Below are 17,799 nucleotides of genomic sequence, written 5' to 3' on the forward strand. Positions count from 1 at the left end.
TACACCAGGAACGCACAATCCTTCCATCAGTGCTCAGACTGTCCGCAATAGGATGAGAGAGCTGGACCGAGGGCTTGTAGGCCTGTTGTCTGGTGAGGACCTGCCTTACATCACCGGCAACATTGTTGCCTATGGGCACAAACCCACCGTCGCTGGATCAGACAGGACTGGCAAAAAGTACTCTTCACTGACGAGTCGTGGTTTTGTCTCACCAGGGGTGATGGTCGGATTCGCGTTTATCGCCGAAGGAATGAGCGTTACACCGAGGCCTGTACACTGGAGCGGGATCGATTTGGAGGTGGAGGGTCCGTCATGGTCTGGGGCGGTGTGCCACAGCATCATCGGACTGAGCTTGTTGTCATTGCAGGCAATCTCAACGCTGTGCGATACAGGGAAGACATCCTCCTCCCTCATGTGGTACCCTTCCTGCAGGCTCATCCTGACATGATCCTCCAGCATCACAATGCCACCAGCCATACTGCTCGTTCTATGCGTGATTTCCTGCCAGACAACAATGTCAGTGTTCTACCATGGCCAGCGAAGAGCCCAGATATCAATCGCATTGAGCACGTCTGGGACCTGTTGGATCGGAGGGTGAGGGCTAGGGCCATTCCCCCCAGAAATGTCCAGGAACTTGCAGGTACCTTGGTGGAAGAGTGGGGTAACATCTCACAGCAAGAACTGGTAAATCTGGTGCAGTCCATGAGGAGGAGATGTACTGCAGTACTTAATGCAGCTGGTGGCTTCACCAGATACTGACTGTTACTTTTGATTTTGACCCCCCCTTTGTTCAGGGACACATTATTCCATTTCTGTTAGTCACATGTCTGTTGAACTTGTTCGGTTTATGTCTCAGTTGTTGAATCTTGTTATGTTCATACAAATATTTACACATGTTAAGTTTGCTGAAAATAAACGCAGTTGACAGTGAGAGGACGTTTCATGTTTTGCTAAGTTTAGGTGAATGATAGATGTAGCTGCATATTTAATGCCGTGTCAGTGGGAGGTCAGAATTCTGTTTAAAACTTCTTATGGCTGCATCCCGCTACCGGGATCGATATGACAACAGCCAGAGAAAGTGCAGGGCGCCAAATTCAAACAACAGAAATCTCATAATTAAAATTCCTCAAACATACATGTTTTTTATATCATTTTAAAGGTATTCTTGTTGTTAATCCCACCAAAGTGTCCGATTTCAAATATGCTTTTCAGCGAAAGCACTACAAACGATTGTTAGGTCACCATCAAACCACAATAAGCACAGCCATTTTTCCAGCGAAAGATAGCAGTCAGAAAAAGCAGAAATAGAGATAAAATTAATCACTAACCTTTGATTATCTTCATCAGATGACACTCATAGGACTTCATGTTACACAATACATGCATGTTTTTTTTGATAAACTCAGATTTTATGTTATAAATATGAACTTTACATTGGCGCGTTACATTCACTAGTTCCAAAAACATCAAGTGATTTTGCATAGCCACATCGTTTCAACAGAAATACTCATTATAAATGTAGATAATACAAGTTATACACATGGAATTATAGATATACCTCTCCTTAATGCAACCGTTGTGTCAGATTTTACGGAAAAAGCAAATCATGCAATAATCTGAGACGGAGCTCAGAACAATAGCCAAATTAGCCGCCATGTTGGGGTCAACAGAAACCAGAAAATACATGGTAAATGTTTCCTTACCTTTGATGAACTTCGTCAGAATGCAGTACTAGGAATCCCAGGTCCACAATAAATGCTTGATTTGTTCGATAATGTCCGTTATTTATGTCCAATTAGCTACTTTGGTTAGCGCCTGTTGGTAAACAATTCCAAAGTCACAAAGCGCCTCCACTATAACGTGACGAAATGTCCAAAAGTTCCGTAACAGTCAGTAGAAACATGTCAAACGATGTACTGAATCAATCTTTGATTGATTGTCCGATGTCAACAACTACAGACCAGTATCCCTTCTTTCTTTTCTCTCCAAAACTCTTGAACGTGCCGTCCTTGGCCAGCTCTCCTGCTATCTCTCTCAGAATGACCTTCTTGATCCAAATCAGTCAGGTTTCAAGACTAGTCATTCAACTGAGACTGCTCTTCTCTGTGTCACGGAGGCGCTCCGCACTGCTAAAGCTAACTCTCTCTCCTCTGCTCTCATCCTTCTAGACCTATCGGCTGCCTTTGATACTGTGAACCATCAGATCCTCCTCTCCACCCTCTCCGAGCTGGGCATCTCCGGCGCGGCCCACGCTTGGATTGCGTCCTACCTGACAGGTCGCTCCTACCAGGTGGCGTGGCGAGAATCTGTCTCCGCACCACGTGCTCTCACCACTGGTGTCCCCCAGGGCTCTGTTCTAGGCCCTCTCCTATTCTCGCTATACACCAAGTCACTTGGCTCTGTCATATCCTCACATGGTCTCTCCTATCATTGCTATGCAGACGACACACAATTAATCTTCTCCTTTCCCCCCTCTGATAACCAGGTGGTGAATCGCATCTCTGCATGTCTGGCAGACATATCAGTGTGGATGACGGATCACCACCTCAAGCTGAACCTCGGCAATACGGAGCTGCTCTTCCTCCCGGGGAAGGACTGCCCGTTCCATGATCTCGCCATCACGGTTGACAACTCCATTGTGTCCTCCTCCCAGAGTGCTAAGAACCTTGGCGTGATCCTGGACAACACCCTGTCGTTCTCAACTAACATCAAGGCGGTGACCCGTTCCTGTAGGTTCATGCTCTACAACATTCGCAGAGTACGACCCTGCCTCACGCAGGAAGCGGCGCAGGTCCTAATGCAGGCACTTGTCATCTCCCGTCTGGATTACTGCAACTCGCTGTTGGCTGGGCTCCCTGCCTGTGCCATTAAACCCCTACAACTCATCCAGAACGCCGCAGCCCGTCTGGTGTTCAACTTTCCCAAGTTCTCTCACGTCACCCCGCTCCTCCGCTCTCTCCACTGGCTTCCAGTTGAAGCTCGCATCCGCTACAAGACCATGGTGCTTGCCTACGGAGCTGTGAGTGGAACGGCACCTCCGTACCTTCAGGCTCTGATCAGGCCCTACACCCAAACAAGGGCACTGCGTTCATCCACCTCTGGCCTGCTCGCCTCCCTACCTCTGAGGAAGTACAGTTCCCGCTCAGCCCAGTCAAAACTGTTCACTGCTCTGGCACCCCAATGGTGGAACAAACTCCCTCACGACGCCAGGTCAGCGGAGTCAATCACCACCTTCCGGAGACACCTGAAACCCCACCTCTTTAAGGAATACCTAGGATAGGATAAAGTAATCCTTCTAACCCCCCCCCCCTTAAAAGAGTTAGATGCACTATTGTAAAGTGGTTGTTCCACTGGATATCATAAGGTGAATGCACCAATTTGTAAGTCGCTCTGGATAAGAGCGTCTGCTAAATGACTTAAATGTAAAAATGTAAAAAATCTTTAGAATGTTGTTAACATACATCTTGAATAACGTTCCAACCGGAGAATTAGATTGACTTCAGAAGAGCGGTGGAACGGACGTCCTCCTCATGTGAAGGCGCATGGTGAATGCGTGATCAGCTCGTGGCAGTGATTACTCATTCCTGTCTCCTTCGGGCTCCCTTCACATTAGAGTCATCAGACAAAGTTCTATTGACTGTTGACATCTAGTGGAAGCCGTAGGAAGTGAAAACTCATCCATATCTCGCTGTAATTTCATTGAGAGCTTGGTTGAAAATCTGCCACCTCAGAAAAAATTCAAACAGGAAGTGGAACTTCTCAGGTTTTTGCCTGCCATATGAGTTCTGTTATACTCACAGACATAATTCAAACAGTTTTAGAAAATTCAGTGTTTTCTATCCAATACTAATAATAATATGTATATATTAGCAACTGGGACTGAGGAGCAGGCCGTTTAATATGGGCACCTCTGTGCACCTTTCATCCAAGCTACTCAATACTGCCCCTGCAGCCATAAGAAGTTCAGGAGGAGGGGGCAGAGGACAGTCTTGGAGAGGATGTTTTGGGGGGCTCTCAGCTGCAGGGGTTGCCATTGGGTAGAAATGTACCCTGACAACATCTCTCTCAATAGGGTTGCAGAACCTCACACATGGTGCCTCCTGTGTTGTCATACCTGTAATATTGTTATATTTAATTAATATGATTAAAATGTAAGGCTATTTTATTTGAATATAAATATATTGCGGTGTATATACACTACCTGTGTAGTATGATTGTTTGTCCTTTTTATGTAATGCTTCGAAAGTAGGCGTTGTCTCATTTAATGATTTATAAGTTTTGTGCAAACACTGACAAAAACAAGTATGAACTCTCCAGCTGGACAGGGCTCCGTAGCGGGACACCATTTACCAAACTAATCCATACAGCTCTTTACAGACTCAGAGTAGCTATCAGTCAAAACACAGGAATGATCAATGAATTACCTGTATTCCGCTTGTGGTAATTAGTGATTCACAGTTTGAACCTGTCTGAATATCTCTTTTAATTTATTTTATTTGATGTTCTCTCCTCTCTTCTCTGTCTCCTAGCAAGCAGGCGGTGTCCATGTGTCACAGTGTTCCGGTGTTGAGGGTGGAGGAGTGGCCTATCACAGGACAGTCTCTGACGGGTGACAATGTTAGAGCACTGATTGACAGGGTGAACAGTAGTGCCCGGGGGGGCGTGAGGTTTGTGGGCTCGGTGCTCCAGCCGGCTGGAGGAGGGGGCAGTAACGATAGAATGCCTAGCCCCAGGAGGGGCTGCCGATCCCTCCCACGCACTCCTCCATGTACCCCTCCTGGTGATGGAGAAACAGACCTGGAGGAGCACAGCCCTACCTACAGCCCTGGTGATGGAGAAACAGACCTGGAGGAGCACAGCCCTACCTACAGCCCTGGTGATGGAGAAACAGACCTGGAGGAGCACAGCCCTACCTACAGCCCTGGTGATGGAGAAACAGACCTGGAGGAGCACAGCCCTACCTACAGCCCTGGTGATGGAGAAACAGACCTGGAGGAGCACAGCCCTACCTACAGCCCTGGTGAGATTCTGTTTTTCTTGTCTCTTCTTATCCTGGGTCTCGTCTTCTCTTCTCGTCTTTCCTTTCCTTTCCTCCTCTTTTCTTTTTCTCTTCTTGCTCCCAGGCTTCCACTTTCTCGTGACTTGGAAGGATGGCAATGTGAGACTAGTTCTCTCATCTGTCTCCTCCCCTGAACAATGTTGACATGTGGGTTATATCAGCTCTCCACACACCCTCAACATGCTGAACCCATCATCACAGCCACACTGTGGAGTCCTGGATATTTTCTCCCTTCAACACTCTACTCATCTTCCTCTTATCCCCCTCTCCTCTAGTCTGTCAGTGTAGTTCAGTTGAACTCAGTGTTGTGTGGCCTTTCCTGCCTCAGGACTATCAGTCAGCACCAACTCTTACCCACCAAGCAGGGCACAACTCCTCACCACAGAGACAACCATACAGACTGACATGTCCTTGTCCTAAGCAGAGCGAGTTGAGTTCACTTTATAGTTCCCATAACCTCATTGACTGTGTTTTATCTTGTTCTCCTCAGTGATGGCTTGAACTGGCAGATTGATCTGACTTTCTCTTCCCCCTACCCTCTCTCTCTTCCCCCTCTCTCTCTTCCCCCTCTCTCTCTTCACCCTCTCTCTCTTCCCCCTCCCTCCCTCTCTCTCTTCCCCCTCCCTCCCTCTCTTTCTTCCCCCTCCCTCCCTCTCTTTCTTCCCCCTCCCTCCCTCTCTTTCTTCCCCCTCCCTCTCTCTCTTTCTTCCCCCTCCCTCTCTCTCTTTCTTCCCCCTCCCTCTCTCTCTTTCCTCTCCCGCTCTCTCTCTCTTTCCCCTCCTTCTCTCTCTTTCTTCCCCCTCCCTCTCTCTCTTTCTTCCCCCTCCCTCTCTCTCTTTCTCCCCCCCCCTCTCTCTCTTTCTTCCCCCTCCCTCTCTCTCTCTTTCCTCTCCCCCTCTCTCTCTCTTTCCCCTCCCTCTCTCTCTCTCTCTCTCTTCCCCCTCCCTCCCTCCCTCCCTCTAAATTCAACTTTTCAATTCAATTTCAGGGGCTTTATTGGCATGGGAAACATATTTACATTGCCAAACAAGTGAAATAGATCATAAACAAAAGTGAAATAAACTATACAAAATCTACAGTAATCATTACACTCACAACATTTCCAAGTGAATAAAGACATTTCAAATGTCATATCTTTATACAGTGTTGTAATGAGGTGCAAATAGAATAAATAAACATAAATATAGGTTGTATTTACAGTGGTGTTTGTTCTTCACTGGTTGACCTTTTCTTGTGGTAACAGGTCACCGATCTTGCTGCTGTGATTGCACACTATGGTATTTCACCCAATATGTGTATATATATATTTGGGAGTTTATCAAAATTGGATTTGTTTTCAAATTCTTTGTGGGTCAGTGTAATCTGAGGGAAAGATGTCTCTAATATGGTCATACATTTGGCAGGAGGTTAGGAAGTGCAGCTCAGTTTCCACCTCATTTTGTGGGCAGTGTGCACATAGCCTGTCTTTTCTTGAGAGCCAGGTCTGCCTACGGCGGCCTTTCTCAATAGCAAGGCTATGCTCACTGAGTCTGAACATAGTCAAAGATTTTCTTAATTTTGGGTCAGTCACGGTGGTCAGGTATTCTGCCACTGTGTACTCTCTGTTTAGGGCCAAATAGTATTCTAGTTTGCTCAGTTTTTTAAAATAAATTCTTTCCAATGTGTCAAGTAATGATCTTTTTGTTTTCTAATGATTTGGTTGGGTCTAATTGTGTTGCTGTCCTGGGGCTCTGTGGGGTGTGAACAGAGCCCCTGGACCAGCTTGCTTATGGGCTCTTCACCCAGTTAATTTATCTGTAGGTGATGGCTTTGTTATGGAAGGTTTTGGAATCGCTTCCTTTTAGGTGGTTGTCGAATTAAATGGCTCTTTTCTGGATTTGTACACGGAGTGTACACGTTGTACACAGAGGATATTTTTGCAGAATTTTGCATGCAGTCTTAATTTGGTGTTTGTCTCATTTTGTGAATTCATGGTTGGTGAGCGGACCCCAGACCTCACAACCATAAAGGGCAATGGGTTCTATAACTGATTCAAGTATTTTTAGCCAGATCCTAAGTTACCTGTGGCGCTGATGTTTAGGCTGAGGTATGTATAGTTTTGTTGTGTGCTCTAGGGCAACGGTGTCTAGATGGAATTTGTATTCATGGTCATGGCAACTGGTCCTTTTTTGGAACACCATTATTTTAGTCTTACTGCGATTTACTGTCAGGGCCTAGGCCTGAACTGTTTGGCCATAATGACCATCGTTATGTTTGGAGGAAAAAGGGGGAGGCTTGCAAGCCAAAGAACACCATCCCAACCGTGAAGCACGGGGGTGGCAGCATCATGTTGTGGGGGTGCTTTGCTGCAGGAGGGACTGGTGCACTTCACAAAATAGATGGCATCAGGACGCCAAAAAATTGTGGCTATATTGAAGCAACATCTCAAGACATCAGTCAGGAAGTTAAAGGTTGGTCGCAAATGGGTCTTCCAAATGGACAATGACCCCAAGCATACTTCCAAAGTTGTGGCAAAATGGCTTAAGGACAACAAAGTAAAGGTATTGGATTGGCCATCACAAAGCACTGACTTCAATCCTATGGACCATTTGTGGGCAGAACTGAAAAAGTGTGTGTGAGCAAGGAGGCCTACAAACCTGACTAACTTACACCAGCTCTGTCAGGAGGAATGGGCCAAAATTCACCCAACTTATTGTGGGAATCTTGTGGAAGGTTACACAAAACGTTTGACCCAAGTTAAACAATTTAAAGGCAATGCTACCAAATACTAATTGAGTGTATGTAAACTTCTGACCCACTGGGCATGTGATGAGAGAAATAAATAATTCTCTCTACTATTATTCTGACATTTCACATTCTTAAAATAAAGTGGTAATCCTAACTGACCTAAACCAGGGAATATTTACTAGGATTGAATTTTAGGAATTGTGAAAAACTGAGTTTAAATGTATTTGGCTAAGGTGTATGTAAACTTCCGACTTCAACTGTATATATGTTGAAGAGGATGGGGCTTAAGCTCCATCCCTGTCTCACCCCCTGGTCCTGTGGATTTTTTATATTTTTTTAGGTCAATTTTAACCGCACACCGTTGTTTGTGTACATGGATTTCATAATGTTGTATATTTTCAATCAATTTGTATAGTATATAAATTTGTATCAATTTTGTAATCAACAAAGCATGAGAAGACTTTTTGGATTGTTTGTTTGTCAATTAGGGTGTGCAGGGTGAATACGTGGTCTGTTGTACGGTCATTTGATAAAAAGCCAATTTGACATTTGCTCAGTACATTGTTTTGGCTGAGGAAATGTACAAGTCTGCTGTTAATGATAATGCAGAGGATTTTCCCAAGGTTGCATATCTCACAGTAGTTATTGGGGTCAAATTTGTCTCCACTTTTGTGGATTGGGGTGATCAGTCCCTGGTTGTAAATATTGGGGAAGATGCCAGAGCTGAGGATGATGTTCAAGTATAGCCAATTGGAATTTGTGGTCAGTATATTTTATCATTTAATTTAGGATAACATTGACACCACAGGCCTTTTTGGATTGGAGGGTTTCTCTTTTGTCCTATAGTTCATTTAATGTAGTTGGAGAATCCAGTGGGTTCTGATAGTCTTTAATAGTTGATTATAAGATTTATATTAGATCTTGTATAGGTTTTTGCTGTTTGTTCTTTGTTATAGAGCCAAAAAGATTGGAGAAGTGGTTTATCCATACATCTCTGTTTTGGATAGAACTCTTCGTGTTGTTTGTTTAGATTTTCCCAGAAGTGGTTAGATTCTATGGATTCTTCAATTACATTTAGCTGATTTCTGACGTGCTGTTCTTTTTCCGTGGTGTATTTCTGTGTTTTAGTGATTCACCATAGTGACGGTGTAGGCTCAAGTTTTCTGCGCCTCTGTTTGTGGTTGGATACGTTTCTCAATTTCTTTCTTAGGTTTTTGCATTCTTCATCAAACCATTTGTCATAGTTGTTCATTTTCTTAGGTTGTCTGCTTGAAATGTTTAGATTTGATAGGGAAGCTGAAAGGTCAAATATACTATTTAGGTTTTCTACTGCTAAGTTTACACCTTCACTATTACAGTGAAATTTTCAAGGGGTTGAATTTGTTGCTTAATTGTTTTCCACACTATTTTCCTTCCATCTATAGAATTTCTTAATATTCAGTTCCTTTGGCTTTGATGCCTCATGATTGAGCATTGCTCTGTTCAAGTAGTGTGATTTTGCTGTGATCTGATAGAGCGTTCAGTCAGTCCACTGACACCCCTAAGAGACTCTGGGTTGAGGTCAGTGATAAAGTAGTCTACAGTACTACTGTCAAAAGATGAGCTATAGGTGTACCCACCATAGTAGTCCCCTCGAAGCCTACCATTGACTATGTACATACCAAACGTCTGACAGAGCTGCAGGAGTTGTGACCCGTTTTTGTTGATTATGTTGTTGTGTCTAGGGGGGCATATGAGGGAGGGAATGCTGTCACCTCCAGGCAGGTGTTTGTCCCCCTGTGTGTTAAGTGTCAGGTTCTTGTCCAGTTCTGGCATTTAGGTCGCCACAGACTAGTACATGTCCCTGGGCCTGGAAATGACTGCCCCCCCCCCCCCCCCCTTTAATGAAGCTGTCTTCATTAAAGTTTGGGGATTCTAGTGGGGGGATATGGGTAGCTCACAAGGACATTTTTCTCTGTTGAGATCATTTCCTTTTTAATTTCTAGCCAGATGTAAAACGTTCCTGTGTTGACTAATTTAATAGAGTGGGTTAGGTCTGCTCTTACCTCGTTAGCATACCCCCTGAGTCTCTTCCCTGTTTTACACCTGGTAGTTTGGTGGATGGGACTACCAGCTCTCTGTAACCTAGAGGGCAGCCAGTGGGTCCATCTCCTTTATACCATGTTTCAGGTAGTATGACAATGTCTGTATTTCCAATTTATTTGATTAAGTCTGGTTCCTGCTCTTTGTTGAGCATCTCTCTCTCCATCCTTACCTCCTCCCCATCTCTCAGACCTGAGGTTGCTGGTGTTTTCCCACTCGTGGGCACCAGGCTGTGCTCCGCTGGACGCTCTGACCTGCCAGTACCACCAGGGGGCACTGTCCATGCGCGTGTCCAGGAAGGGTCAGATGGTCAGCTCACTGGAGGCCGATTGGCTGGAGCTGACTGCAGCCTACTACCGCAAAGGCTGGTCATTGGTGGACTCGTTTGTGTACTGGGACACACCCAAAGGTACTGTCAAATACTAAGATAGAGAGACTTCTAAGGTGAATGTAAGATGCATGTACATTCGTGCCCCCCTCATACACGTGATCTTATTCATTATGATTCACAAGATACAACTAAACTTAGATCAGCAATCGTACTCTGAGAAAACAAGCCTAGGAACTACTGTGTAGTAGTGGCATGTATAACTCTTCTGTAGTGACAGCCACATCAGGCTTAGAATGCAAAAACAACATGCATGCTGTGACATCTTGCCTAGGAGTTGTAAGGTCTCTAGCAATGATAGGCCAACATCCTATTACAGTTTACTTCTCTGGAAGAGAGGATGGGATTAAAGAGAGATTAAGAACAATTTGTCCTCATCCATCTCGTGAATCCACATCTTTCTCAATCATCCTTCTCTCATTCTGCTACTCTATCCATTATTGTCTTTTCAGAAATCTGTTGTGTTTTGTCTCCCCGCTTCCTTCGTCCCACGGATCAGTCACTTCCTGTTTCCCAGTCCCTGCTCCTTCTCTCCCTTGTCCTCTCCCTCCTCCTGCTCTATCCTCCTTCTCCCTCTTCATGCTCTCTCCTCCTCACTCCCTCCCCCCTTTCTCCCTTCTCTCTCCCTCCTCCTCCTTTTCTCCCCCCCCCCTCCCTCTTCTTCCACTGTGGCTATATTTGGAGCTCTCTTCCCAACCTGGCTTCTTGTTGCACCATAGACTGGCAGCATAAAATCCACATCATTTTTAGACATCTGGGGCCTGAGAATATAGCACACGGGGGTCTCTCGCTCACAAACAGCCTACTTCATGTCTTTAACTAGCTCATTGTCATGCCAATGACATACTTTCAGTACTGACTAGAATTCACTTCCTCGCAGAGCATTGTTCACGTTGCAGTTCAACAGCTACTGTTAAATAAAATACCTTAACTAGGCAAGTCAGTTAAGAACAAATTCTTATTTACAATGACGGCCTATCAAAAGGCCTCCTGCGGGGACAGGGGCCTGGGATTAAAAAAATACAATATAAATACAATATAAATATAGGACAAAACACGCATCACAACGAGACAACACAACACTACATAAAGAGAGACCTAAGACAGCATGATAACAACACAACATGGTATAAACATTATTGGGCACAGACAACAGCACAAAGGGCAAGAAGGTAGAGACAACAATACATCACACAAGGTATCTGGTGACGCACGTCTGTCCACCGATTACATTCGTGTAACTCAGATTATGTATGATTTTTGATTTATGAGATTATGATTATGTATGATTTTTATGTTTTCTGGTTGATATGCGTTGTGTGTTGATACACTGAACAAAAATATAAACACAACAAGTAAAGTGTTGGTCCCATGTTTCATGAGCTGAAATAAAAGATATGACATGTTTCATACACACAAAAAGCTTATTTCGCCCAAATTTGTTTACATCCCTGTTAGTGAGCATTTCTCCTTTGCCAGGATAATCCATCCACCTGACAGGAGTGGCATATCAAGAAGCTGATTAAACAGCATGATCATTACACAGCTGCACCTTGTCCTGGGGACAATAAAAGCCCACTCTAAAATGTGCAGTTTTGTCACACAACACAATGCCACAGATGTCTCAAGTTTTGAGGGTGTGCAATTGGCAGAAATTCCGCTATGCCCTCAGACGAACCATCAAACAAGCAAAGCGTCAATACAGGACTAAGATTGAATCCTACTATACCGGCTCTGAGGCTCGTCGGATGTGGCAGGGCTTACAAACTCTGTAGTCTGTAAAAGGGAAACCCAGCCGCGAGCTGCCTAGTGACACAAGCCTACCAGATGGGCTTAAATGCCTTTTATGTTTGCATCGAGGCAAACAACACTGAAGCATGCATGAGAGCACCAGCTGTTCTGGACGACTGTGTGATCACGCTCTCCGTCGACGATATGAGCAAGACCTTTAAACAGGTCAACATTCAACATAAAGACCCTGGGACTAAACACCTCTCTATGCAACTGGAGCCTGGACTTCCTGATGGGGCTGTTGTGGAGCGGGTCGAGTAGTTCAAGTTCCTTGGTGTCCACGTCACCAACAAACTATCATGGTCCTAACACACTAAGACAGTCGTGAAGAGGGCACGACAATGCCTATTCCCCCCTCAGGAATCTTTTAAGATTTGGCATGGGTCCCCAGATTCTCTTATTTTTTTTTTTACAGCTACACTATCGAGAGCATCCTGACCGGTTGCATCACCGCCTGGTATGGCAACTACTCAGCATCTGACCATAAGGCGCTACAGAAGGCAGTGCTTCCTGCCATCCAGGACCTCTATACTAGGCGTGTCAGAGAAAGGCCCAAAAAATTGTTCGACTGCAGCCACCCAAGTCATAGACTGTTCTCTCTGCTAACAGCTTCTACCCCTAAGCCATAAGACTGCTGAACAATTAATCAAATGGCTACTTGGTAACGGTACCCCCAGTATATAGCCTTGGTATTGTTATTTTATTGTGTTACTTTTCATTTTATTGTGTTACTTTAGTTTATTTAGTAAATATTTTTAACTGCCTTGTTGGTTAAGGGCGTGTAAGTAAGCATTTCACGGTTGTTGTATTCGGCGCATGTGACAAATAACAATTTTATTTGATTTTAATGTACGAATGTCCACCATAGATGTTGCCAGAAAATGTAATGTTAATTTCTCTAACATAAGCCGCCTCCAATGTCGTTTTAGAGAATTTGGCAGTACGTCCAACCGGCTTCACATCCCCAGACTACTTGTATGGCGTCGTGTAGGTGAGCGGTTTGCTGATGTCAACGTTGTGAACAGAGTGCCCCATGGTGGGGTTATGGTATGGGCAGGCATAAGCTACGGACAACAAACAAAATTGCATTATATTGGTGGCAATTTTAATGATACCGTGATGAGATCCTGTCGAGCCATTCATCCGGCGTCATCACCTCATGTTTCAGCATAATGCAAAGCCCCATATCGCAAGGATCTGTAAACAATTCCTGGAAGCTGAAAATGACACAGTTCTTCCATGGCCTGCATTCTAACTAGACATGTCACTCTTTGAGCATATTTGGGATGCTCTGGATTGATGTGTACGACACAATCAACAGCCTGATCAACTATGTGAAAGAGATGTCGCGCTGCATGAGGCAAATGGTAGTCACACCAAATACTGACTGGTTTTCTGATCCACACCCCTACAATTATTTTGTTTAAGGTATCTGTGAGCAACAGATGTATATCTGTATTCCCAGTCATGTGAAATCCATAGATTAGGGCCTAATTTATTTATTTAAACTGACTGATTTCCTTACATGAACTGTAACTCAGTAAAATCTTGGAAATTGTTACATGTTGCGTTTATATTTTTGTTCAGTATAGTTTACTGTCTGTGTGTGTGCGTGTTGTCAGGTGAGCCCGTGCCCAGGTCACTAGAGGGGCTGTTTGTCTATGAGGAGAGAAGCACTGCCCCTCCTGCCAATGACACTATCGTAGTGGAGCAGTGGACCGTCATCGAGGTCAGAGAGCCGTGTGTGTGTGTGCATGCGTGGGTCAGTCAGTGAGGACAGGTGAATGTGTTGCAGTAGGTATTCCCTAGGGAAGATCCTGTAGGGAGAGATAGGTTAGCATTACGTGTGTGTGTGGGGGGAGAGATTAGCATTATGTGTGTGTGGTGGGGGAGATTAGCATTATGTGTGTGTGGGGGGGATTAGCATTGTGTCTGTGTTGGGGGAGATTAGAATTATGTCTGTTTGTGTGGGGGGAGATTAGCATCGGGTGTGTGTGGGGGGGTGGAGATTGTGTGTCAACAACCCTAATGGTAACACAAGAAGATGGATAAACAAGTGTAGAAAACATTCAACAATTACCTCTATCCAGTGTGTGACAACATTGTTGTGCTGTGTAGGGTTCTGATGTGAAGACAGATTACGGGCCACTCCTTCACACACTGGCTGAGTTCGGCTGGCTGCTCACCTGTGTCCTGCCCACACATATCATCCGCTATGACAGGTAACACACATAATTGATGGACATTTTGATATTAATGTTGTTGGACCAGTCTTGGCTCAAGTCTCTGTACTCAAGTGATGAACCTGACATTGCACTTCAATGTTTTGTGTGTTGCCTGATGGCAGTGGTGGAAAAAGTACCCAATTTTCATTCTTGAGTAAAAGTGAAGATACCTTAATAGAAAATGACTCAAGTAAAAGACACCAAGTAAAATACAACTTGAGTAAAAGTCTAAAAGTGTTTGGTTTGAAATATACTTAAGTATCAAAAGTAGGTGTAAATCATTTCAAATTCCTTATATTAAGCAAACCAGACAGCATCATTTTCTTGTTTATTAGAATTTAGGGATAGCCAGAGGCACACTCCAACACTCAGAAACCATTTACAAACGAAGTATGTGTTTAGTGAGTCCTTCAGATCAGAGGCAGTAGGGATGACCAGGGATGTTCTCTTGATAAGTGTGTGAATTTGATAATTTTCCTGTCCTGCTAAGCATTCAAAATGTAACGAGTACATTTGGGTGTCAAGGAAATTGTATGGAGTAAAAAGTATATAATTTTCTTTAGGAATGTAGTGAAGTAAAAGTTGTCAAATATACATAGTACAGATACCCCCAAAATCTACTTTAGTACTTTTAAATATTTTCACTTAATTTACACCACTGCCTGATGGTCCAGAACAAACTCGTCCATTTTGTAGCCCAGGTCATCATGCCTTATTTGACTGTTTTCCTTCATAAACTTTTGTAATGTTGTGTGTTTGTCTAGTGATGGTAACCTGGCAACCAAGCATGTGGTGTTCCTACAGAGACCAATCAAGACCTCTTCAATACCACAGAGCAACCATGTGAGGGCTTGGTTTCAGTTAGCAGCTTTTCTGTTGTAGTGTTTTGTTCTATGTGACTACTGCCCCCTGTGGATTTTTTTATATGATAAAGGGAAGTGGAAAATGAAAGCAAAGTGCGATGTATCATACAAATCAATGAATTGTATTAATAAGAATCTGACCCTTTTTATTCAATTTTCGCCTAAAATAACATACCCAAATCTAACTACCTATAGCTCAGGACCTGAAGCAAGGATATGCATATTATTGATACCATTTGAAAGGAGAAACTGAGGTTTGTGGAAATGTGAAATGAATCTAGGAGAATAACACATTAGATCTGGTAAAGGATAAAGAAAAAAACTACTTTTTTGTCATCTTTGAAATTCAAGCCCAGGCACAATATAGATTTCCCATTAGATGGCAGCAGTGTATGTGCAAAGTTATACACTGATCCAATGAACCATCGCATTTCTGTTCAAAATGTTGTATCAAGACTGCCCAAATGTGCCTAATTGGTTTATTAATAACTATAAGTTAATAACTGTGCACTCTCCTCAAATAATAGCATGGTATTCTTTCACTAATAGCTACTGTACATTGGACAGTGCAGTTAGATTAGTTTATGTTCTGGTAAATTTTCTTGTTACTTACTTCATGCTAATCACATTAGCGCACTTTAGCTCAACCGTCCCGAGGGTGGGAAACCGATCTGTAGTGATCCTTAAGAGGTTTTAAATTGCTACACTATAATGCCTGAATTTAACCTTACACTCAACTTCGAAATGTCTAATTCTGAAGTGAGACTGTGAGAGCTAGTTGCCGTTACACACATCTGTGCTGCATTAGATTTGCATGTTGCTTTTACGAGATATTTGAATGACCTATGATTTATTTGCACAATGTTTAGCGTTACTGCATAGAGAAGTTCCTCTTATCCTACCCTCTCTGTCCTCTCCAAGGCTGGGTCCATTCAGAGCGACGTGTCCACTCACTCTGTGAGTCAAGGTGTGGGCAGCCCCCTAACACCCCCCAATGTGGAGTTGTCCACCACCGCTGGGGGTATCGGGGGGTTCCCTGTCTTCGGAGGGGGGTACCCCAGCACCCTGTCCCACCTAGAGGGGGGCTTCGAGCACGATGACGGGGCGGCAGAGGTGACCTGCATGTGACCCCTGAAATGGACACACACATATATACACCCCCCATCTATCCCTCTAATCGCTTCCCTAACCAAGAAGACTAGAAAAGCAAAACTTGGCACTTTTTAAAAATTATTATTATGTGGCCATATTTACAATTTTGAGATGGTGTTATTTCCATTTTTATACATTTTGTTGGGAAAAGCAAGCTGTAGAGACACTTTTGTTCGTGCACTTATTAGTCCAGATTCACACATCACATCGTTCACACAGCACCATGTCATATGATGAGAAAGAACACACACACACACATTCACACAACTGTGACCAGCAGAAAGCATAGGACATCTCCACAGTGACCGGGGGAACTAGGAAGAAGCTTCCATGCAGACACACACACAGACCACTGGATTGAACTCTGACCAACTACACACCTGGTTGTTGGAACGTGACCCCATGTTTTGGGACCCCCTCCCCCAAACACCTCCGTTCAATACAACTTTATTTATCTCCTCATCCTCTGACGTGTAACATCTAACCTACTCTGGCTCAAGGTGACACGGGCCAAACGCACAGCTACATTGGGTTGAATACATTGTAGTGCAGCTGACTAGGTATTCCCTTTCCTGCCACCTAGCTCCTCCCCCGTTGTCTCAAACACACCCAGCTGGATGGAAATGTACCAGGTGGATAAATACACACTCGCTGTTTGTTGGTGCTACTGTCCAGGGCCTTGCAGCGTTCAGTAATATTATTCAAACAGACCTCTTTCTGGGATAGTTGTAAAACTAGGGGTGTTTGAGTTCAGGCCCGGAGAAGATTATTTGTACAGTAATTGCATGGGTGAGTTTTATTTATTTCCATATACCGGACTGCCAAGCCACAGGGTTGCCTGGGTAACATACTGAACCTTCTCTAGATATGTACATCAGGGCTATAAATGTATTGTCTGATTGGTGCTTAAATCTATTGTTCACTGATCTGTTCAGGATGTCATCATTAGTGTGCATTTTCATTCATTGGCATAAGATCAATACCTATTCTATTCCTGCACCTATTGTCATTTAGAAATAGCTGGTAGTTATTTTATAGCCACATGGTACTGGTTATCAGGCCTCAATTGTTTTCATTCTGCCCAGTGATGATTCCTTTCCTCAGTTCTTCAGACAAAAGCCCTATTGTGTTACTAAGGGAGGCGACATTTGTTTAATAATACTATTAAAGTGAAACAAAGCGTTTGTTGTGCAAGAGAACACCACGATGCTGTAGATGTTAAATAGTATTACTAGAGGTGGACATTTGTAGTTATACAATACAGGTTTATGAGCCCCCTTGTTTTGGGGATGGTGAAACAAATCAGTATTATTTACCTGTTGCAGTGTTTTCATGTGAGAATTTGTAATATTTTGCTTCATTTTGTCATCAGTGTTTATTATATTAAACAGCTATTCCTCTGTGTCCGCTTTAGAAATACACATGCCCATGATTTCCTCACATTTACTGACCAATTATTTACTTTTAAAGCACTAGGCTAAATAGGAGAGGCCATGGACAAGTTAATTGACA

General features: G+C 43.8%; 1 protein-coding gene across 1 annotated transcript in view; it reads left to right on the forward strand.

The window, feature by feature from the left end:
• The window catches only part of LOC139539063 (raftlin-2-like), a 44,221-nt gene extending 26,508 nt beyond the window's left edge, over positions 1-17,713 (forward strand). The window contains exons 3-8 of the mRNA XM_071341763.1: positions 4,530-5,020; positions 10,059-10,277; positions 13,670-13,776; positions 14,166-14,269; positions 15,037-15,115; positions 16,057-17,713. Coding sequence (XP_071197864.1) covers positions 4,530-5,020; positions 10,059-10,277; positions 13,670-13,776; positions 14,166-14,269; positions 15,037-15,115; positions 16,057-16,263 — 1,207 coding nt within the window. The 3' untranslated portion in view covers positions 16,264-17,713. The remainder of the gene's footprint in view (positions 1-4,529; positions 5,021-10,058; positions 10,278-13,669; positions 13,777-14,165; positions 14,270-15,036; positions 15,116-16,056) is intronic.
• Positions 17,714-17,799: the final 86 nt, after the last annotated feature.

Source organism: Salvelinus alpinus, chromosome 14 (genome assembly GCF_045679555.1).
Source record: "Salvelinus alpinus chromosome 14, SLU_Salpinus.1, whole genome shotgun sequence".
NCBI classification, from domain to species: Eukaryota; Metazoa; Chordata; class Actinopteri; order Salmoniformes; family Salmonidae; genus Salvelinus; species Salvelinus alpinus.